Genomic DNA, 22,600 nt, shown 5'->3' on the forward strand with positions numbered 1-22,600 from the left:
CTCTTCCTGCCAGGGGACAAACACAGGGGCACTAGGGTCACAGCACCAGGCCTGATTTACTTTTCTCAGCCAGTGTGCTGCAGCTGGCCTCCAGATGTGTTCTGCTTAGTCCAAGTGTATACTGCATTGAAAACAAAGTTTGCTCCCAGCGTTGACAACTCGGGAGAATTCACAGGAAAATCTGAGTTTCTGGCTTCTCTTAAAATCAGAGGCCAACTAGGCCAGCAGGGGAACCAGTGGTGGGAGCTGGGGCGTCGGCTAACCCATTGGGAGGAGCATGCACTCCCCAAGCTGCCCCAAACTCCAAGCAGACAGCCTCATACACTGGCTTCATTGCTGACCCTGCAAGTACCAGTTTGCTACTAAGTCTTGCATTACAAGGACTTCCTTTGTGCCCACAACCCGTATAAATGAACACCCTGGCTGTATCCTAAAGTGGCCGAAAGCACTGCCAAGGTCCCGTTTCCTTACTGCTATGCACAACGGAACAGCTAAAAGTGCCACTTTTCCGTTGAATTACCCATGAAACAAGCTTTCAGGAAATTGAGTGGGGTCTCAACTACCATCCCCTTACAGGGAATAAGTGTTTCTAAGTACTCAACAGAAGACATAAAAACTCTTGGAAGCAAGTTATTGCAAATTGGAGACTTCCTGTACTAGCACTTCCCCAAACAGTAAGATCCGCTGAGTCTCCCTAAAGAGCACTGCCAGCGACCATGTACATCCCCGTAAGAGAAATGGATGGAGTGTCTGATCTAAGCAGACGCAGGAAAGGAGACTGGTACCTGGCATGTGTGTATTCAAAGAAAACTTTTCTTTTTTACCAAATTTTATTTTTTTAATTGAAGTCTAGCTGATTTACAACGTTGTGCCCATCTCTGCTGTACAGCAAAGTGGCTCAGTTATACACATTTTTAATATTCTTTTCCATTATGTTTATCATAGGATACTGAATACAGCTGCCCGTGCTATACAGTAGGACCTTGTTTATCCATCCTATACATAATAGTTTACATCTGCTAATCCCAGACTCCCAGTAGAAAACTTTTCTTGAATAGGGAACATTCTATAGCTGAAGATTCCAAGAGTGGCTGAGTCTTTACTGATCTGGAGCACAGCACTGAGGAGGCAGCCCCTACTGGCCACGAGCTGGCCCAGCACTCACGCCGAGGCCTCGGGGTTCCCACAGAATGTGAATGACTTCACAGCACATCACCAGCAGACAAGGCAACTCGGCAGCTGATGCATCAAGACACAAGCGAGGCCCCTCTGTAATTATGTCTGAACACAGACAAAAACAAGGACATTGTCCCCCCAAAAATGACCAATAAGGGTCATAATGGCTGCTTCTTTACCAATTAGAGCCCCATTCCATCCTTCCCGCCTTCAAGTGAGGAATTACTAAGACCCAATCCCAGAATCAGCCCTGTTTCCCGGCAGCATTCAACACAGAGCAGAGCCCCACTTCCTGAGTCCTTCCCACAATCACCCACCAGAAGCCCGAGTCCTCTGAGACTCTCCACAGTTCTCCCTCAATGCACCAAGAAAACAAACCCAACTATGACTGCAGACATACTCTTGGTGGTTTCAGCTGGAGGGCACTGACAACACAAAACCTTTAAAACTATACCCTGGACTGAAAAAGGACTGTTTTTTTTTTATTCTTTATGCTTTTTTTTTTTTTACAGACCTCCCACAATAAACACATATTACACTTATAGCTGGTAAAACACAACTGTTATTTTTTTAGAATTTATTTATTCATTTTTAATTTATTCATTTATTTATTTTTTGGCTGCTTTGGGTCTTCGTTGCTGCACACAGGCTTTCTCTAGTTGAGGTGAGTGGGGGCTACTCTTCCTTGCGGTGTGCAGGCTTCTCAATGCGGTGGCTTCTCTTGTTGAGAACACAGGCTCTAGGCACACAGGCTTCATTAGTTGTGGCACGCGGGCCTCAGTAGTTGTGGCTTGTGAGCTCTAGAGCACAGGCTCAGTAGCGTGGCACACGAGCTTAGCTGCTCCGTGACATGTGAGATATTCCCGGACCAGGGCTCAAACCCAAGTCCCCTGCATTGGCAGGCGGATTCTTAAGCGCTGCGCCACCAGGAAAGTCCCCACAAGTGTTATTTTTTAAATGGGCTAAGGGACTAATGAGTGGCAACCTGCCATCCACCAGTGATAGTAGAGGCAATGGCCAACTTGCTTGACCTCCATCCCCTCAAAAGAATGGCCGGGAAATCACCCACTGGGGAACTCACTGTTGTCAGGGTGCTGCAGAATGACACGGACGAAGAATGGCCTCCTGGAGAGAAAGGCGTTTTCTCAAGAAACTGTTCCTGCTTCGTTCACCAAGTGAAAACATCACAAGAAGGTTAAGTTTTCAAAAGTTCAGGCTTAGCTCACCTGGGGTCTCTGTGGCCTGATGCCAAACACAAAAGACAGAGGCCAAGAGGAAGCAGTGATGCCTCCCTCCTAGCTTTCATGTGAAATCAGTCCTCAGAGACCTGCCACTAACAGTTATGACCAATCATTTCCCCCAGAAAGACACGTTGTCCATTTGATGGCAGAAATGGCTTATGGGAGTAAAGAGTTTCAGAAAACTCTGAAGACCTGGAGCAGGGGGGAAAGAAAAGCTTATAATTATGGATTGGGAGTTTTTTTGGGGGGAGGGGGTTAGTTAAGGAAATTTGCCCCCAACTGGAAATACTTTTTTAAGCACCCATTTCAGATCTAAATTTATACAAAAATGAATATGTTTTTGGGAAATGGTACAGCATTTTGTAAGGCACTTACCGTGAAACAGACAAAAAAAGTCATAAAGAATAATTTTATGTGCTGTACTTTTTTGGCTTTCCAATACCTTTTTTTTTTTTTTTTTGCGGTACACGGGCCTCTCACTGCTGTGGCCTCTCCCGTTGCGGAGCACAGGCTCCGGACGCACAGGCTCAGCAGCCATGGCTCATGGGCCCAGCCGCTCCGCGGCATGTGGGATATTCCCGGACCGGGGCACGAACCCGTGTCCCCTGCATTGGCAGGCGGACTTTCAACAACTGCGCCACCAGGGAAGCCCCTCCTTACCTTTTTAAAGATAATCTGCATACACTAAAGTGTATTTTAAGTTCTAAGAGTTTGATGAGTTTGGGTCAACTTATGCATCTATGTAGCCCCTACTCAAATCAAGATAGAGAACATTTCCATCACTCCAGAAAGCCCCTCCCTGACCCTTTCCCACTCCTCCCTTCCAGGAGATACCACCGTTTTAATTTCTATCACTACATACTACCATTTAAATCCAAACAATGCTGGAAGACAGTTATCACTATCTTCATTTTGTGGACTTGGATACCTCAGCCCACAGACAATCAGTCACTTCTCCAAGTGCACTGGTGACGGAGGTGTCTTGATGAGGAAGCGAGTGAAGGATGTGGGCAAGTCCTGCCTGGCCCCAAGCCCATGGTTTTATCAATGGTCATGCTTGGTATATACAGAGCTATGACACAGAAATTGAGAAAGGGGGCCCCACCCCCCATTCTTCAGAAAGTACAAAAAAGCTCTGAAAGAAAGACAGGAGGTCATGTGTGGCTGAGAGCCTGGGTTTGGAAGTCAGACCTGAGTTTAGGCCCCAAGTCCTGCCACTTACCAGCTGTCTGAGTCTAGTCCCGTCTAGCGAGTGGGGACAGCGGCCACACCTTCCAGGGCTGCGAGGCCCCAGAGAGCACTCAGCCCAGCCCCTGCCTCAGAACAACACAAAGCACTCAAACTACGATGATCTGGGAATGCGCTCCAAGTCTCAAATTATCTTCTCTTTTAAGTCCATTTCCAGGTCTACTGACATTCGACCGAAACACTAAGAGAGAAAGGCAGAAACCATCCCGATCTAGCTTGAGACTTCCAAGTAGACAGAGAAAGCCCTGAACCTTTCCAGAGCCCACCCTTGTAAAGGCCAGTCACTTCAATACTAGGAGAGGCCCTTGGAAAAAAGATTCTGGCTGTGTTCATCCCTAAGCCTGAGTCGCAGGGAGCGGAGGACACAAAGCAGTAGACAATGAGCCTCTCACAGCAAACCTCTCTTCGGAGGCCTCCTCAGCCATCCCCGCTGGGATCCTGCCTTTGTTTCATCCTTAATGAGGTTGGGGAGGTGAGGCAGGAGAGAGCACAACTGGTTACAAGAAACAGAGGTAATTAACACTTGCAGTGTTGGTGACTGATTCTACTCAATCAGAAGTTTATTCCAGTTAGATCAGTAAGTCCAGGCTTCGCTTTCCCACCTCTCCTGAGCATACTGCTGCTGATTCTAAACAGTGGCTCTCCACGTTAAAAAAATCCTGATGCCTGGGCCTTACTCAGGGAAATTCTGATGCAATTGGTCTGGGGGTGTGGCTAGGCAATAGCACTTTAGAATTCCAACTCCCAGGTGATTCCAATGTGCAGCCAAGATCTCAACCCGCTGTTCTAAAAGTTCTGTGTCGCCCTACTCCAATCAGCCTACACTTAACTTCCTGGTCTTGGAGCAGCTCCCCAACCTCTGGCTCTATACGCCCTATGAATTTCTGACCACACAGAAAAACAAACCAAATCGGAAACAAAAGCAGGCCCCTGCTTCACAGCTTCAGGCCGCACACAGACAAGAAGCAACTGTATACGCATGCTTAAAAAATAAACATCAGCCTAAGGGGTAAAACCTCTGACTCGAAAGGAGACCCAGGCAAGTACAACAGGAGAAAAGGCACCAAATCCCTCACCCTTCGAAGTTTCCTCTATCTCTCTCTGTAGAACTGTCTCGTGCGTGCGTGTGTGTGTGTGTGTGTGTGTGTGTGTGTGTGTGTGTTGGAGATGTGTGTAGAAAGTCTGAATAAGAGTTCAGCAAACCTAAACCTGCAGTTCTGTGTGATGTTCAGACAAATGGCTTCACCGAGTCTCAGCTTCCTAACTTGTAAAATGAAGTTAAAGCCATAATCTTCAGAATAACCCTCAAGGAATAAATGTTTAAGTATTTAGTGTAGTTTCCCTTTTGCTCAAGTTGTCCTTGAGGCCAGAGCTTCCCAGCCTTGGCTGTACTGGAATCACCTGGGTGCACTTAAAAAGTGGTGATTCCTTGGCTTCACCCAGAACAATTAATCAAATTGGGGAAGGGCACGGGCAACTCAGAAACTAGTGTTTAAAAAGCTCTTCAGGTGATTTTAATGTGCAGCCACAAAGCTCAGGTGTTTCTTTAACTAGCTAAGAGTCATTGTCTTGAGGCTAATTATAAAACTCCCCCTACCCTCCAAATCAGGGTACTTCTACAACTCAAAGGTCTGCTGTTCCATTTCAACAAAACTAAATTCAACCAGTGGACTTCCCTGGTGGCGCAGTAGTTAAGAATCCGCCTGCCAATGCAGGGGAAACGGGTTTGAGCCCTGGTCCGAGAAGATCCCACATGCCGCAGAGCAACTAAGCCTGTGCACCACAACTACTGAGCCTGTGTGCCACAACTACTGAAGCCCGGGCGCCTAGAGACCACGCACCACAACGAAGAGTAGCCCCTGTTCGCCGCAACTAGATAAAGCCCGCGCGCAGCAATGGAGACCCAATGCAGCCAAAAATAATAAATAAATTTATGAAAAAAATAAAAAAGAAATTCAACCAACCCCATAACTGTAGCATTATTTTGCATCCAAAACTTACAGGACAGCCACTGATATTTCCAAGAGTTTTGTCGAATTACTTTCTCTTCCTGTGTTGTGTACACAAACGATTGGCCTATTTCTTTCAGGCTAGTGAGGAAAACGTTATCATCACTCCCATTTTTAAGGGGAGAAAAGTAAGTACCAGAACTATTAGGATCCTCTGACTCCCACTCTCATGCACCTCTCATTACAGAGCCCAAATCAAGAAAGCATCACTCTCATCCCCTGCAGGGCTTGCTAAAACAGATTGCTGGTCCCCACCCCGAGACTGACTCAGTAGTCTGGTAGGTCTAGAAAACTTGGCCATTTCTAACAAGTTCCCAGGTGATGCTGCTGGTCTGGGGACCACCGTTTGAGAACCACTGCTTTAATGACTTCTCTCCCTCAAGTGGAACTTACTTTGCACAAAATGGAGCTGTTCAAAGTCAGATACGGGTTGAATCACTTTTTTCTTCAACATTGGCCTTGGGACCGGTGTTCCCTAAAGACTGCACTTGCCAGGTTAAAGACTTGGGGCAAACAAGTAAAAAGAGGGTCTGGGCTGAACTTTGGTCATTCCCACCCAGGGAAAAAGGGCTACTCAAGAACAGACCCTTGAAGGATTCCAAGCACAGATAAACTTTCTACAGCTAGAAGAGTGTGAGGGATCCCCAGCTCCTTAGCTGTGGCCACCCCGGGTCTCGACGCAAGTGACTAGATAGGTACCCAGGCGCCAATTAAGGCGCTGGATTCCGTGGCGAAGGTACCCTGACCTCGGGACCCTGGCATCATACCTCCGCAGCACCGAGCACACGCCCACCGGCGGGCTCCCTCGGTTTCTTTCCTCCGCTCCACTGGCCCGTGTGTTCAGACGCACTTGTAAGCCTCATCCCCACTTCACCGAAACCCAGCGACTCTAGCATAACTTCCAAAAACCCCGAACACTCCGCTCCAAGGAATCCCACTTCGCCCTCTCATAAATTACCCATTCTCCTTCACAGCTCTGCCCAAATCCTCATTTTCCACTCCAGATGTCTACCTTCAGTGACATCTCTTTGTTCTCTTTACAATCACCAATTCTCATTTCCGACCAGCGCTGAAGTCTCAGAGACTGCCCCCCCCATTCATCCATGCACATATCTACTCCACGAGCCCAAATGCCCTTTCCCGGATCCCCCAACAGCCAGGGACAGCAGTCCCCTACACACACACACGCACACGCACACACACTTCTCCGTCCAGAGCCCTTCCCCCACCCCCGGCCTCGCCCCCCATCCATTCCCCCAACCGCCTCTCTCCTATCGCGACAGCCCCTCATCAAACCCCTTCCTCTCGGTCCTTGCCCCCTTTATTCTACCTCTGTCCCGCTCCCTCGCCCGCCCAGAGCCCCCAGTCCGCGGGCTACGCCCTCCTTACCATGAAAAGCCGGAGGACGCCGGAGTCTCCAAACCCGGACTAAGAAAGACAGGAAACACCCAGCTCGCGTGAGCCTAGGGCGGAGGCGGGGCCGGGGCGAGGATTTCCGCACTCGGCCACGCCACTTCCGCCCCGCAGAGGACAACTTCCTAAAGGGTCCGTTGTACTCCTAGATATAGGCCGCTTTCCTTCAAAGTTCCCTGGTTGGAATGGGTTGCATCTCTTCTCGGCCGGGTCAGGCATTTATCCCGCTCCTAATGCTCCGCTTTTTCGGCTTCCATAGAGGAGGACAAGGTGCAGGGAGGTTTTCGTTTGCGGACGAAGAAGCTCTTCGGAACTGTCGTTTACCGGAACTGGATAGTTGTTTCCCGGCGGAGCTCTCAGAGTGAACATCCCGGGGCAAGATGGCGGTCGGGCCTCGGCTGCTGCCCCGGGTCAGGCAGAGCTCGGGGGTCTTGGGCTGAGGCGGTGGTAAACTACGGCCCCGACCCCGAGCGCGGGGGCCTCGAGCGGATAAAGGTCTACGGCCTGCGGGTAGCGAGTGGCAACAGGGTTGTGGGTTCTCTGGGTAGTGGGGCCGGGGACTTGGAGGGAGGTGCCCTTGGGGCTGGGTCCCTGCTTCTCCTGGTCGGAGGGGCAGGTGCTGGGGGCTGGCTTTCGGGTTCAGGTGGAGGGTGGGGAGGGGTTCTCCGTGACCTTTTTATCTCTGGGGCCAATGAGATAAAAAGGGGTAATAGGCCTTTATAAGCGGAGTAGCGCTGGACGAAAAAGATTTGTTATTGTGGTTATTGATGCCGGGGAAAGATGCCGGGCCGCAGGAGTCACCCAAACCGGAGTTCGAACCCTACTCACTGTAACCTTGGGTGAATTCTTTCTCCTCTCTGAGCCCAGTTTCCAACTCTGAAATGGAGTAATTAGCTCGTGTCCCAAAGGGTGTTGTGTAATTAAACTTTTAGAACCATGTCTGACATTCAGCGCTCAATGGAAGCAGCTGGTGTTAATGATACCAATAAAGGAAAGCTTGGTAGTAATTTGACTTTTAGCCCCATGGGCAGCCTTGCATTCTCGATTTTTCTTTGCCTTCCGTGAATAGTGGCGTCCCTGGGTCTTCTCTGTTGCACTTAAATAATTGCTTTGGGGTTAGAAGTGGGTTCAAATTCAGGAGCCTAGTAACCTCTGACAAGTCATGTCCCTTTCTACATTTCATTTTCTCTGTGTGAAGGTGGGATTTGAAAGCATGCACCTACATAGGCTGTAGCCTTCAAAACCTGTTGCTTATTCTTAAGAAAGTTAGACTGTTGAGACCTGATAGAGCTGAAAAGACAGAGGTGGTTAAATATTTGTACAGTGTCTGATCCATGGTCCACCCCTAACAAATGGTCATTCAACCAGGTCATTCAACCTAGGTGCCCAGCTATTCCCACCATAGACGGAAAATTGCCTTGGGCTCAGACAGCAGTTATATATGGTGCTTCACCTTTGGACTACACTCTCTAGACTGTCAGGCTCTTTAATAGTGCTCCATGAAGTTGGCCTGATCCAGAAAAGATTGATTTTGAACAGTCTCATGGAACTATAGAAGTAGAGAAGAGTCCTGACTCAGTATTAAAATCTTGACTCTGCCCCTTTTGGGATTATGGGAGATATTAAATGAGATTATGGGAGGTATTAAATGATCTTATAGGGTTGCTCTTGTTAGATGAGATCACATAGAAAGGACTTGACAAGCAGTGGGTACTCAAATCAACATGTTTCCTTTTGCTTTTCAGACCATCTTGGTTATCAACAATCTCTTGTTTCCTTATCTTTCCACCTATAACATTTTTGTTTCCCTAACCGGATTGTAAACTTCTTAGGGACAGAACGGTAAAGCTCACTTACCTGCTATCTGCTTTCAGATACTCCTTATTAACATTTTCCCATTTAATCTAATCACAGTATCCTGATGACTAAATCGAGATACAAGAAGGGTAAATTTTCATTTAATCCTTTTAGCAACTCTAGGGGACAGGTACTATTATTATCCTCAATTTACAGATAAGGAAACTGAGGCCTAGAGAGGATAAGTAACTTGGCCAAATAAGGTAGAACCAGAACTTGAAAGAACTAAGGGCTACTTTGACCCAAGGCTTTCTCTGCTACTCACAGCCTTTTCTATGCACAGCCTTTTCTTTGATTCTCCAGGGCATTTAGCAGAGTAAGTACTTAATAAATACTTCTGATGTGTTTTTATTTGATTAATGAACTGTAATAGATGTTATGCAGGTAGAGGAGGTGAATAAGAAAGAATTTGAAGAACTGCAAAGTATAGACCATTATGTGGTGTAAACAGAAACCAACATACAGCGTTGCCAAGGGGATGATGATCTCAAGGAAGGGATCTTATCCTGCAGGGCCCGCTGGGAGAAGTGAAGTTTTGACATAGTCTTAGAGGTACTTAGTCACAGTTGGCATGCAACCTCCTGTTCTTCTGTTGGGAAAAAGTGCTCTCTTCTCCTTCTGCTCCCTCCCCTTCCTCCCCCTGCCCCCCAAGAGGGACTGTCTCCACGTTAAGGAAAGAGTATACCATTGTGCTCATGGCTTGGGCCAGCTTGTTTGTAGCTCTCAGGACCCTGAAGCTGTTCCCCAATATAAACAGGGCCCAGGGCTCATAGCCCAAGTGACAGGACTGGTGAGTCTTAGTACACCCAGGGATAGAAAAAACTCTTAACGGGTGACTGTTATTTCCTACCCAGAGAACCATAGTGCCTGTACAGATGAGGGCCTCTGCTGAAGAGTTTTAAAAAAGAAAATCTTTGTGTCTATAAAAATAATACGTCAATTAGACTTACTGACTGTGCGCCCCGTCAGCCACCTCTATAGGTGCTTGAGGTCATCATCTCATTCAGTGCTCATGATCGGCCTCTAAGCTGATTAACAGACAAGACAGAACGACTCCCAGATATCTCCCCCCGCGGTACACGGCAGAGCTAGGGGCTGGCTCCAGCTCTGACTCACAGTGCCATGTCACGCTACCACATGCCTTCTATGGAGAGTTCGAAAAACAGACTAGTTAGGGAAGCAAAATTTCCCACAGTTCCCCTATCTCAAAACAACCACTCTTTTTTTTTTAATATTGAAGTATAGTTGATGTACAATATTATATATAAGTTACAGGTGTACAATATTATATATGTTACAGGTGTATAATATGGTGATTCACAATTTTTAAAGGTTTTGCTCCATTTGTAGTTATAAAATACTGGCTATATTCCCCATGTTGTACAAAAGATCCTTGTACTTTATTTTATACCTTACCGTTTGTACCTCTTAATCCCTTACCCCTATACTGCCCCTTCCTCCTTCCCTCGCCCTACTGGTAACCAGTTTTTCTCTGTATCTGTGAGTCTGCTTCTCTTTTGTTATATTCATTAGTTAAAACAACCATTCCTAATGTGTTTTTCCCCCCAGTTTTGTCTCTACCTGCGCACGTGATTTTTTCTCTTTCGTTATGTAATTGGGATCATGTTGTAATAGGGAAGAACCCTTTGTATTCTATTACAAGTTAATCACTAAAGGGATGTTGCCTGTAAGCTTAAATTATACATAATGGCCCACCTCTGGGAACCCTGCCTCCCAGGTAATGAGCATTAAGCTAAAATACCTTTGTTTAGCTCACAGGAAACATCCTGACCAGGCCCACCTCTGAATGACTGCAGGGAGGAAGAAATTAACACGTCCCCTCTGGAGGCTGACCAGAACCAGGAGATGTTTGACTTTCCTCCCTCCCCTTTTAGTATAAAAGAAGCCTGAATTCTAATTCAGGCAAGATGGTTCTTTGGGGCATGAGTCCACCATCTTCTCGGTTTGCTGGCTTTCCAAATAAAATCGCTGTTCCTTGCCCCATCGACTCGTCTCTCGATTTATTGGCCTGTCGTGTGGCAAGCAGTATGACCTTGGACTCTGTAACAGTGTTGGTTCGCAGCCAGCCTCCTTTTCATTTCTTAGACATAAATATTTTTCCAACTTGCTGAAAATGTCAAACATAATTTGCAATGGCTTTTAAACATGTCATCCCCTCTGTTATTCTTAGTTGCCATCACAAAACATTTACAGCTTTAAGTCAGCAACTTCTTTGGGCTTATTCTCACCTGTTCCCTTTCAACTGTGAGGACTGGGGAGATAGGTCTACCATTTAGATCCAACATTAACTAGAGAGGACACAGATGTTTTTGCACTGTCTTTATTACTTTTTCTCAGTGAGGAAGGTATATGATGCCTACCTAGAAAACTAATCCTAAATCTGGATTTTTTTTCTTCTGCTTCTGCCAGAAAACACAAGCTCCTCTGAAATGAGAAGATGTCCTCAGCTGTGAGCCCTGTGCAAAATCACTAATGACTGATTACCTGACATTTCTGCGTCACCGGCAGGTCCTCAGGTGAGTGCTCCAGACTTCCACTTCTGGGGCAGAGTGAATGGTTTGGAAGACTGGTACCTTTTTATTGCCTGTCTTCTCACACTCCCTCCCATCATCAGGTAAAAGTTTCAAGATGGTCTTACAGGTACTTAGTCACAGTTTGTGTGCAACCTCCTGTTTTACTATTGGGAAGAGGCTCTCTCTTCTGCTTCCTCCCCCACCCCCGACACCCCATGAAGGACCGTCTCCATGTTCGTTTGTCTTGAGAATTACTGATGAGAGACCCACGTGTAGGAAAAGCCTTCCTGTTTAACAGATGTGAATCAATGTCGAACAGGTGCCACAGAGGTCCCCCGATGTGTTGACATGGGAGGAGCCTTCTTATCCTTGATGTTTTCACGTGCACACTGCTTTGAGTGAGCTTACCTGGTAAAGAGATGGTTTACAAGAAGTCTAGATTTCTGAGTATTTCATTTCAGTGCCCATGTCAGCTGGTCTGATTATATATTTTGGATAGAATGACAAAGTTTTCAAGCATCTAAAGACATCATCTCAGTGTGGGAGGCTCTGTGGACCAGTGCTGTGTGCTCTAGGCTGATAGCCAAAACCATCCCTTTGGGAAAACACAGTTACTGATGATTTAGATTAAAATGTAATGGCTAATATACAGTCCAAAAATACCAGTCTGTGGATGGGGGCCTTTCTACTCTAACATCTTCCTCAGCCCTTGGCAGGATGGGAACGGTGAGGACAACAGAATAAGTTATGCCTAAAACCAAACATGTTCGATTTAATGGATTGTCTGGCATTCTAGAATCATGTACCTTTGGCTGCTTTAGTGTTTAAATGGCCCTTTAAAAAAAAATGAAAGGCTTCTTTTGTGTTGGGCACAAAGTAGGTATCAGTAAATATTTGTTGAGTGAATGGATAAATAAAATAATGGTGACAGTAAATAATTATGTTTAATGTTTTTCCCTCAAGTCTTTACTTGGCAAAATAAAAGTTGACTGCTCAGTGAAATATCCAGAGACCTTTGACTTAGAGGATGCCTGGTTTGAGTTAGAGCTTTGTGGTTGGAATTGATTCATGCTTTGTTTATTCATTAAACCATTGCAGAGCCCAGACCCTATGCCAGGCACTCTGTTGTTTCTCTTAAAAAAATGTGATAAAAAAAAAAAAAAAAAATGTGATAACTTAATACAGGAAAAAGCATCGCTGGTCTGAGGAGTTGCATGAAAGGAGCCGACAGGAAGCTGGGACTTGTGCGGGGACAGCTATCAGCCATTTGGGAGGGAGCTGGGGGGTCCCGAGTAGCTTTCTGCTGCTGCCCAAGTCCCTTCCTGCCCTTTGCTCCTGAGCCCCTTTTCGTGAGTGTTTTTAGTATAATGACCTACATCAGCCACTTGCCATTTTCTTTGCAGGGTTTGTGCAAGTTTGCAAACATGTTCACTGTTTCTCAGACCTCGAGAGCTTGGTTCATTGATAGAGCCCGTCAGGCTCGAGAGGAAAGGCTGGTGCAGAAGGAGCGGGAGAGGGCAGCTGTGGAGATTCAGGCCCATGTACGGAGTTTTCTCTGTCGGCGTCGACTGCAAAGAGAAATCAGGTGGGTGTCAGGAGCTCCTCAGCACGTTTTCTTTTGTTTCCAATTCATAGCAAAAAAAAAAACAAACCGATTGCTTTTCTCTTAACAGTTCTTGAACAGCCTTCCAGCTGCTATGAACTCCTAATTTAAAACGTCTTTTTTTACCCTTCCCTCCCTAGGAGAGAGATTGATGAGTTTTTTAAAGCAGATGACTCTGGGTCCAGTAAAAGAAGTGCACTGTGTATTTTTAAGACTGCCAGGAAACTGCTGTTCTTGTTCAGAATTAAAGAGGATGATGAGGTAAAATAATAATAGCAAACCCACATCGTGCTTATGTGTCAGATCTTTTTGTAAGTATTTGATAGATATTAACTCATTTAGTCCTGACAGCAACTCTGTGAGACAGGTTCTGTTACCCCCACATCCTGCCCCTTTTGTTTTCTTGGAACCTGTTTCGTAGGGATTATGCCCAGTGCTGGGAATCATCACGATTGTTTTCACATTGACTCTTACAGGCTCTTGTCCTCAGATGCGTAGGTTAGCAGATTTATGAGACACAACATGGTACAAGTCATAATAAATGGTAACTGACAGGCGGTGGTGAGGACATTGGAGGAAGAGGTGGGCTGTGGTGTGCCATCAAAGGGGTGGCCGCTCCTCTGCTCCAGCCATTGCGGGACTGATACTCTGATTTTTTTAAAGACACTCCAGAGCTCTTTGACACTCAGTTTTCTAATTTGTAAAAATTGGCCACTAATTTGAAATTTCTCTTAAAATCCTGCAAACCAAACAAAACAGGCTAGTTTTACCTGTGGAATTAGAAAAATCAGCCTAGAAAGTAAAATTCCAGGGGAGCAGCTAGTCATCTGTATCAGTACTAATGGAGACCCTTGAGGAGGGCCTCTGTGTTCCTGGGGGTTAGGCATCCATTACTGCTAAGCTTCACATTGTGCCAGACCCTCTTCTGGGTACGGGGCCCCAGAAGGAAACAAAGTGGGCAAGGTCTCTACCCTTGAGGAGCCTGTAGCCCAGCAGGAGAGAGAGAGGAGGATGCTGGCAGTAAACGCAGTCACGCAGATGAGGACAGGCAGGCGCAGGGAGGTGACACCCGTTTACAGAGGAGGAAACCACAGCTCAGTCTGGTAGAGCAGCAGCCAGGGCCACACCTCTTTTAAGGGTGGATCCAGGGTTGGTACAGCCAGGGTGTACCACTTTTCTTGCTTTCGCATTTCAGGATGAAAGTGATGATATGACAGTTTGTGAGGCAAAAGTCAGCATCCGTGGTGCTTACAAAATGGCAAATGGCTGAGCACAGTTTAGGAGACAGCTGCTAGACTGCAGGAATCCAGGCCCAGTTTGCCAGGTTGATCTTGTTTTTCAAAAGGAGCCCCAGTCTAAAACACATGTAGGGCTCATCCTGCCTGCGGGTCACCAGTTTGAGAGCCTTTCCTTAGGCTTTCTGATCCTCGGTCTCCACGTTTACAAGTCGGAATTAAATAGGATCCCGATGTGAGTCATCTGGCGTCAGGCCGGCACATCCATGCCAGGGGTCCACGGATGCTTTCTGATTTCTCCATTCATTGTGAGAATTTATAACCCCCATCCTGCCTCTCTGCAGAGATTTGAGAAGTTGTGTCGCTGCATCCTGAGCAGCATGGATGTTGAGAATGAACCCAAGGTAAGTGGGGCGGAAGCCAGAAAGTCTCCCACGACCACTCAAGCTGGCCTGTTTACCTCTGAAAATTCCTGTTGAATGTTCTGACTGTTGTGTATGACTCTGCATGTTCACACCCGTGTGTGAGTAAGTAATGGATCGAAAACATTAACAAAGTGCAGGTGAATCCCTTAGTCTTTGCGTTATCCAAGAAGCTGTGTGCTGCTCTTGCCTCATACTCAGGATGGTAAATCCACTTACCAGGCTAGTTTTACCTTTGGGTTTAGTGTTAAAATAAGTCCTCCTTGCTGCTTATTTTTGTGTTCATCCCCCTGCCTTATCTGGCTCTGGACCTAGCTAATTGGTCCCATTCCAGTAGCTGGAATGTGTGTCATTTGATCCCTGTAACTGCCCATTACATTTCTCTTTTTCCTGTTTGTAGGTATGGTACGTGTCCCTGGCTCTTTCCAAGGATCTCACCCTCCTATGGATTAAACAGATCAAAGACGTTATGTGGTATTGCTGTGAGTTTCTTGAGCAGCTCAAGGTAAAAAATAAAAACAAGACTGTAAATCTATCCCTCCCACTTGAGGCCTGTAGAATGTATTTTCAGAGTCCTCGTGGTTCCCTCATAGGTTATACCTTTGTGATGTATCAGTTGGAGTCTAGTAAAGAATTACTGGAGCCCCTGTTCCCAGAGAGAGTGAGTTAGATGCTGTTATCAACTTGAGAGCTTCTTTCATGCACGGTATTTTGAACGTTGACCTGCACTTACCACAGTGTTGACGGCAGGGAATCTTGTCTTCCTTTCAGTGCTTTTGATATAGTGGATACTTTGTAGCTGGCATAATTATACTAGTCAGGCCCCTTGTTACAGTGCAGAAACCCAACATGAGTGCAGCTGGTAATACATACTAGAGCCAGGGGGCTTCTGGATTTTCCCTCTCTTTCCTTCTTTCATGTGTGCTCCCTTTTGGAATCACCTTGTCTTCTCCCACTCTAATCATGGCAGCTGGCAGTTCTAGCCTCACATCCTGACTCTGTCTTGACCAAAGACAAAAGGGAGGCTTCCCCCATCGATTCAGAAATCTGGGAGGACTCATAAAGGTCCGGTGGGATCCTGGTCTCAACCCTGAACTGGTCACAGTGGCAAGATGGGTGGGGTACTGCCACCAGGCCTGCCTGGTCCAGTGCCCACCCTTGTGTTATGGGAAGGTGGGCAGGGGTGTGAGTGTGTACAAACAGCAGCCGTTTCCACTTTGCACGTAGGGAGGGAGAAGTTTCAGGGGCAGAGGCTTGGCAAGGACTCTGGTAGTAACTGAGCAATGGAGCAGATGTCCCCAGAGAACCCAGTGATCCATTCCCAGGCATCTCTCTCAAGGCACTTGTGAATGGCTCTCTTGACCTTGACCCAGCATCAAGCAAGAATTATAGTCATCATTATAGTAATAGCCAGTAGTATCAATACATAGTGTTCTCTGTGTGGGAGGCACTGTTCTTAGCGCTTTATATTCATGAATCCATTTATTTCTCACAACAACTAAACGAAGGAAGCAGTGTTACTGTCCCTAGTCAACAGAGGAGGAAGCTGAAGTACAGAGAGGTTAAGAAACTCGCCCAAGATCACACAGCTAGTAAGTGGTGAAGCCAAAAGTCTGAGCCCAGAGTCCTTGTTATGTTCAGTTGCATTTATACTCTGTTGCTCCAGTGTACATGCATACATATGTTAAATACTGAATGCATACATGTAGCAGGCCAGCCCTGGTCATCTTGTTTTCTAAGAATTCTCAATTCTCCATTTCCAAGAGTATTTCAATTCTATGGTCAAGCACTGGTGTGCTGAAATCCCTGTTGTTTAACTCTTAGAGTGGTCATTCTTCAAGAGAAAAAGAATAAAGACTTAGAATCCTGACTCATTGGTTTGCATTCAGAAAGCTGTAAAACGGTTGCTCTACTCTCTTGGACTGGAGGGTGTGTGTCTTAACCTTACTCTCTTTATTGTTTTTAGCCTGAAATTTTACAAGACTCCAAACTCATCACACTGTACCTCACGATGCTTGTCATCTTTACAGACACTTCAACATGGAAAATTCTCCGGGGAAAAGGTCTGTGGGACTTGCTTCAAAATCTTTCCTAAGTAGCGTTTCCATGGAGAGTTCGGGGACCTTTTCAAGAAGTGTTTTTGCTGCCACAAACCTCAGGGAAGGCCCTAGAACCACACAAATGGAGACGTTGCACTATGGTATCTAGGATAAGTTCAGTATCACGTGCTCAGCTCTCTCCCTTCTTGGAATTTACGTTTGAAGGCACAGTCCCTCTGAGCTCATTTGTTACAACTCCCACAGCACTTCAGCCTTCAGATTGATAATATTCACTTAAGCCTCATCATTTCATTTGGAGAATATGCGGCAGCAAATAATTCTATTTTGCCCATAAAATTGCATGGTAAAGCTGCCTTCTTCCTTGAACACTGAACTCGGCCTTACATGTTTCATACATTCACTTTATCCATTCACCCAGTAGCCTGCTTTGTGCCACATGCTCTGCAGGCACTGGAGATAGGGGAGAGGTCACTGCCCTCCAGGGGCTTTAGGTGCTGAACTCTGTGTGCCCGCCCTTCCTCCCAGCACCTGAGTCTGGTGGGGTGGGGAGGAGACAGACACTGAAGAGAGGTCGTATATATATGAATATCTGAGTAGTATACGTGGGTGTGTAGGTCACGACAACAGTGTGACAAGGGGCGCTTGGAAGGAAGAGCCCAGGAGAAACGAGAGTGCAGTGGGGAGGGAGGCCTTGCCTTGTGTGGGGCTCGGCCTTTCCCGAAGAAGTGACATTTGAGCTGAGAGCTGCAGGGGGAGGTGGAGTTTGCAGAGCACAGAGGTGGGGCAGGACTCTGAAGCAGAGGAAACTGTGTGCCGAGGCTCCAGGCCAGGAAGGAGGGTTCATTTAAGTCATGATCCTGGACTCTGGGGGGGTATTTAGAACTCGGTGCGTTCTGGCCCTGCCAGGGGGCTTGTATCCCAGTGGGGAGAGGAGGTAGCCACCGGGGGTAGAAAGTGCCAGGCCCTCGGAGGGAAGTAGAAAATGTGCTGCAGGAGCTTGGAGGCCGGGGATGATACGTCTGGGAAACCAGAGGCCCCGTCCCCTAAGAGGTTACGCTTCCACCGGGCCTTGCAGGAGAGAGAATTCTGGAGATGTGGCGTCTCCCTGTCCTCTGGTGCCAGACCCAAGGGGAGCAGGAAGACAAGCCAGAGGAGCTCTCGTTTCCTTACGGCCTGGGACCTAGGGCATGTAAACTGTTCACGTTATGGCCAGAGATTTTTTTTCTCAGACTTTTTTCTTTGTTTAGGTGAGAGTCTTCGACCAGCCATGAACCACATTTGTGCAAATATAATGGGCCATCTCAACCAGCATGGATTTTATTCTGTGCTGCAGGTCTGTGACCCCATCCCTAATGTGGGACTCACTCTCCATACCTGAACTTGGGTTTTTACCTCTGGTTTCGGCCTATCTGCTGCCCTCCTCACAGAAGCGCTTTCTGCAGGAAGCGCCCTCTCCTCCCTCCCCGACCCCGGCTTTGAGACCCTCTCGATTTCTGTGAAGGGAGGACAGTGACTGGGACCCCTTCACTGTGCTACATTTTTGACTATGAGGATAATGCAGTCATTTGAGACTTAAACTCAGGAAGGAGGTCTCAGGATGTATTCCCTCAGGTTCCTTGGTTGGTGTCTGGAATCGTCTTTCTAGCTCTGAGTCCTCAAACAGCCTTCTGTCCACACTGCATGTTATCATGCCAGTTCGTACATCCAGGGAATTGTCAGAAATGTAACTAATCACTGTTGAAAAGTATTGATACTTTGGAATTCTTGAGTTTGAGAAGTGACGTTGATCTAGGCTGTCCTCTGGCCTGGCACTGAGATGGGCTGTTTCCTGGTTGGGTTTCACTTTCTCCTCACGACAACCCTGCAAGGTGCCGTGGCAACCAAAGGTGGATTCTCAACAGTTCATCTCAGTGGAAGAGTCTACTTGATGCCATAACTCTGAATTGCTTCTAAAATAATTGAGATTTTAAATCTGGTGTTCTTCTTATCGGCTGCTAATTTTTTTAACTATTATTTTTTAAAACTCAAGTGTAATATTTAAACTAGAGAGAGAGAGTGGTACAGTGAACCTCCATACACACCCATTGCTTTTCTTTCATTTTTTTTAGAAACATTCCAATACAGTTTTTTATCTGAAGCACTTACTGTACATTTTTTACGTGCACATGAATATAAAGTTGGCGCCGCCCCCTGACCAATTACAGTGTTCTTTGCAGGTATTGTTAACCCGTGGCCTGGCGAGACCCCGGCCTTGTCTGTCCAAAGGCACTTTAACAGCAGCCTTTTCCCTAGCAATGCGGTGAGTAAGAAACTGCGCCTGAGGAGCCAGCTTGCTTCTGAAGGCCTGCTCCTCCTGCTTTTCTTCTCTTGTTACTGGTATTAGGTACGGGCTTGCCCACTTTGTTAGAATTTACAGGAAGTGTTGTTCTTGATGAAAATGACACATCTGTGACTGCCCTGTTCTTAATCTTCCGGCTGTACCCTTGAATGTTTTTGCATCATGATTTGAGGGAAGCTATTCAAAATGAATTGCTTTTATTCTGCCAGGGGCCAAGATATGACCATTTTTCCTTTTGAGCTTTTAATTGATAAAGGAAACCTAAGAGCTGAAAGAGGCCCAGCAAAGGGCAGGGTGAAAGGATTCAGGGAATAGTGTTGCGAACACGGGTTTAAGACACTAGAGTTCGGAGGACCAGAGAGGATGTGATATTTATCTTCACTTAGTCAGTTTGGAGATGTAAAGTACGTAAGAAGCTAAATATTTCCTGATAGAAATCATACCAGCAAGTCTGAGAACTGCCAAGTGTAAAGAGCTGTGCTTGTTAGTGGGTCCAGAACATACTTAAACTGTTGAAAGGAGCAGTAACTTGGAGAGTTGTTAATAAGATAGCTTGATAATCTGAGATCATCTTAATCCCCAAGATAATAATAATTTGGGAAAGAAGGAGTGTTGTGGTCAAACCAGCTTGGTAAAGCTGCCCGTCTGCCTCTTCCTGGTAATTCACCAGGCACCTTCCTGCTGAAAGCTCTGACAGATCCTGTGGTAGCAAACTCTTTGGGCTTGTTTAACCTGATTTGACCCAAACATATCTGAACATGGAGTACTCTCGCCCAAGTTTTAGATGATGGAACATGTCTGTTACTATCCTGTGGAATCATTTTCCATGGAACACCAATTTGAAAAATGATGGTCTAGATTATAGGTTGGCAAACTTTTTCTGCAAAAGGCCAGCTAGTAAATATTTTCAGTTCTGTGGGCTACGCAGCTTCTGTCACAACTACTGTGCCACTATAGCCGCCAAGCAGCCATAGACAGTACATACACAAATGAGAACGGCTGTGTGTTCCAATAAAACTTTATTTACAAAAACAGGCAGTGGGCAGTTTTTGACCTGTGGGCCACAGTTTGCCGACCTGATCTAGACTGTGGTTTCTACTAACCATTAGCCACGTGGGGCTGTTTAAATGGAAATTTATTAAAATTAAGAATTCAATTCCTTGGTTTCATTAGCCATATTTCAGGTGCTCGGGGGCCACGTGACTAGTTGAAAACCATATTGACAGCACAAATGTGAAACATTTTCATCATCACCAAAAGTTCTATTGGACAAGGCTGGTGTACACCGTCCAATAGAAATATGATGAGAACCACATTAAATAAGTCAAAAGAAAGGGGAAATTGAGTTTAACGATATATTTTATATAAACTGCTATATCCAAATGTATCATTTTTGCATGGAATCAATACTTTTAAATTATTTTAATTGAAATTAGATAATTTATTAATTTTTCTTTCCGTGCTGAGTCCTCAAATGCTGAGTCCTCAAAGAGTGGTGGCTATTTTACACTTAAAACATAGGAATTTGGCCTAGCCACATCTTATGTGCTCAGTAGCCCCTGACATGTGGCCAGTGGCTACTGCATTGGACAGCACACCTCTAGAGGCTAGACCTTCATAGCAGGAACAGAATCCAACCGGTTATGCTATGATTAAAGAAGTAGAACAAATTATCTAGGTAACAGTCATACGTTCGTTACACACTTTGAGAGGAGTTACATAGAGATGTATTTAATGAGTCATAACACATGTTTTCCTAGATCAGGTTTACTGCAGCTCCCTCTCCTGAGTCACCTGAGCAGCTCATTCCAGCAGCATCGCCCACCCTCTCCTCTGTCACAGACAGCGGAGGATTGACACACAGACGTCTGAGCCCAGGAGCGCAGCAGCATCCTCTAGCTCCCCTGTCTTCCATCTCCCAAGAACACAAGTCGTTTTTCCGTCCCAGCATCCTTCCCTTGTCCCACTGTGGCTGCAGTTCACACTGTGATCCACCAAGAGGGTCATCTAGTCATTCCACCACATTTCTTCTCCTTTGAGAATATAATAGCGTCCATCATTTTAAGTTTTTTCTTTCCATATGTCAGAATCCATTGACTCACTTGTTAAGGCCGGGCTGTTCTAAAGCCTTTTTCTTGCATAGTGTACTTTTTTTCCTCCTCTGAATATTTGTAAGTAATTGAACAGGACCAGGACCTTGTAAAACAAGATATTCAATGGTTTTGTCATACAATATGTAGATACTGCTACTAAAAGTCTATGAAGTCATAACTGATATGTTTAGATGTGATCACCAAGTTCTATAATACAAATAGCTAACATTCACGGGCCGCACGTTGTTTTAAGACTTCTACACACATTAACTGACTCCTCACCACATTCTCGTATCTCCATTTTATAAATGAGGCAGCTAAGGCCCAGAGAGGTTAGGTCACTTGCCCTTGGTCACACAGCCGGGAGGGGCAGGGCCTGGAATTAAACCTGGGCCATCTGACTCCAGAGCCCACACTTTTTATTCCTTACTCTTTATACTTGCTTCATATATTCAACACATTTTTATATTCTAAGATCAATATATATTTCTTAAATTAATGGCCCATGGGAACCTTCCCAAACTCACCTTGTTCCATTTATTATCTGGTTGTATATTCAGAATAAATTGCTTAATTGAAGTATGAGTTATTGGTGACTTATCACCCAGTAAACATACCCATGTAAGCACCACCCCACCTGTGAAATAGAACAACAGTAGCAGCACCCCAGAAGCCCCTCTTTTCCTCCTTTCCAGTCACTATCCCCATCCTCCTCTCCCGTGTACATAGTTTCTCATTCCGCTTTTTTTTTAAAGTTGATTATAGCATGAGGATTCTCTCATGTCAGTAAAACTTAAGTAAATTGATTTTTCATAGCTGCGTCATAGACTAAAGTATCACTTATTCAACCTTCCCCCAGTGAATGGGCCCATTTTCAGCCTTCAGTCTTCCTAGAAGTCCTGTGAAGCATAATTCCAGGGGATTTGGGGGTGTTGGTAGGGTTGTTCTTTTGTTCCAGGTTCACATTAAACGTGTCTGAGTGAGGTGATATGTCTGTGTCTAGCCCTGTGATTGCTGCACAATTTTCAGACAATCTGATCCGGCCGTTCCTCATCCACATTGTGTCTGTGCCCGCTCTCATGACTCATCTCAGCACAGTGACCCCCGAGGTGAGTGGGCTCTGAATTCCCCCAATGCCATCTTTGCCTTTGTCCTTAAAATAGAAAGTAAAATGTTTCCTCTGTTAATTTCTACCTCGTCTCCTGATGGTTCTCCTAAATCAGTAGCTACCGTAGACACACTTGTGTTAGAAGCCCAGAGAAAAAGGGTCTCATCTTGTTCATTTTCTTCTTGGTGGTGGATAACATGTTTGGCAGCTAGGGGGTGATCTGCGGGGATAGAGTTCACACTCTGGAGGGAAGCTCCTTTTAC

The 22,600-nt window shown here is 45.9% G+C and overlaps 1 protein-coding gene across 1 annotated transcript in view; it reads left to right on the forward strand.

The window, feature by feature from the left end:
• Positions 1–12,902: 12,902 nt before the first annotated feature.
• The window catches only part of UBE3B (ubiquitin protein ligase E3B), a 49,764-nt gene continuing 40,066 nt past the window's right edge, over positions 12,903–22,600 (forward strand). Inside the window, exons 1-8 of the mRNA XM_065889631.1 lie at positions 12,903–13,063; positions 13,222–13,342; positions 14,661–14,720; positions 15,139–15,243; positions 16,705–16,801; positions 18,046–18,131; positions 19,015–19,097; positions 22,233–22,338. Coding sequence (XP_065745703.1) covers positions 12,903–13,063; positions 13,222–13,342; positions 14,661–14,720; positions 15,139–15,243; positions 16,705–16,801; positions 18,046–18,131; positions 19,015–19,097; positions 22,233–22,338 — 819 coding nt within the window. The remainder of the gene's footprint in view (positions 13,064–13,221; positions 13,343–14,660; positions 14,721–15,138; positions 15,244–16,704; positions 16,802–18,045; positions 18,132–19,014; positions 19,098–22,232; positions 22,339–22,600) is intronic.

The sequence above is a fragment of the Phocoena phocoena genome, chromosome 13 (assembly GCF_963924675.1).
Source record: "Phocoena phocoena chromosome 13, mPhoPho1.1, whole genome shotgun sequence".
Taxonomy (NCBI): Eukaryota; Metazoa; Chordata; class Mammalia; order Artiodactyla; family Phocoenidae; genus Phocoena; species Phocoena phocoena.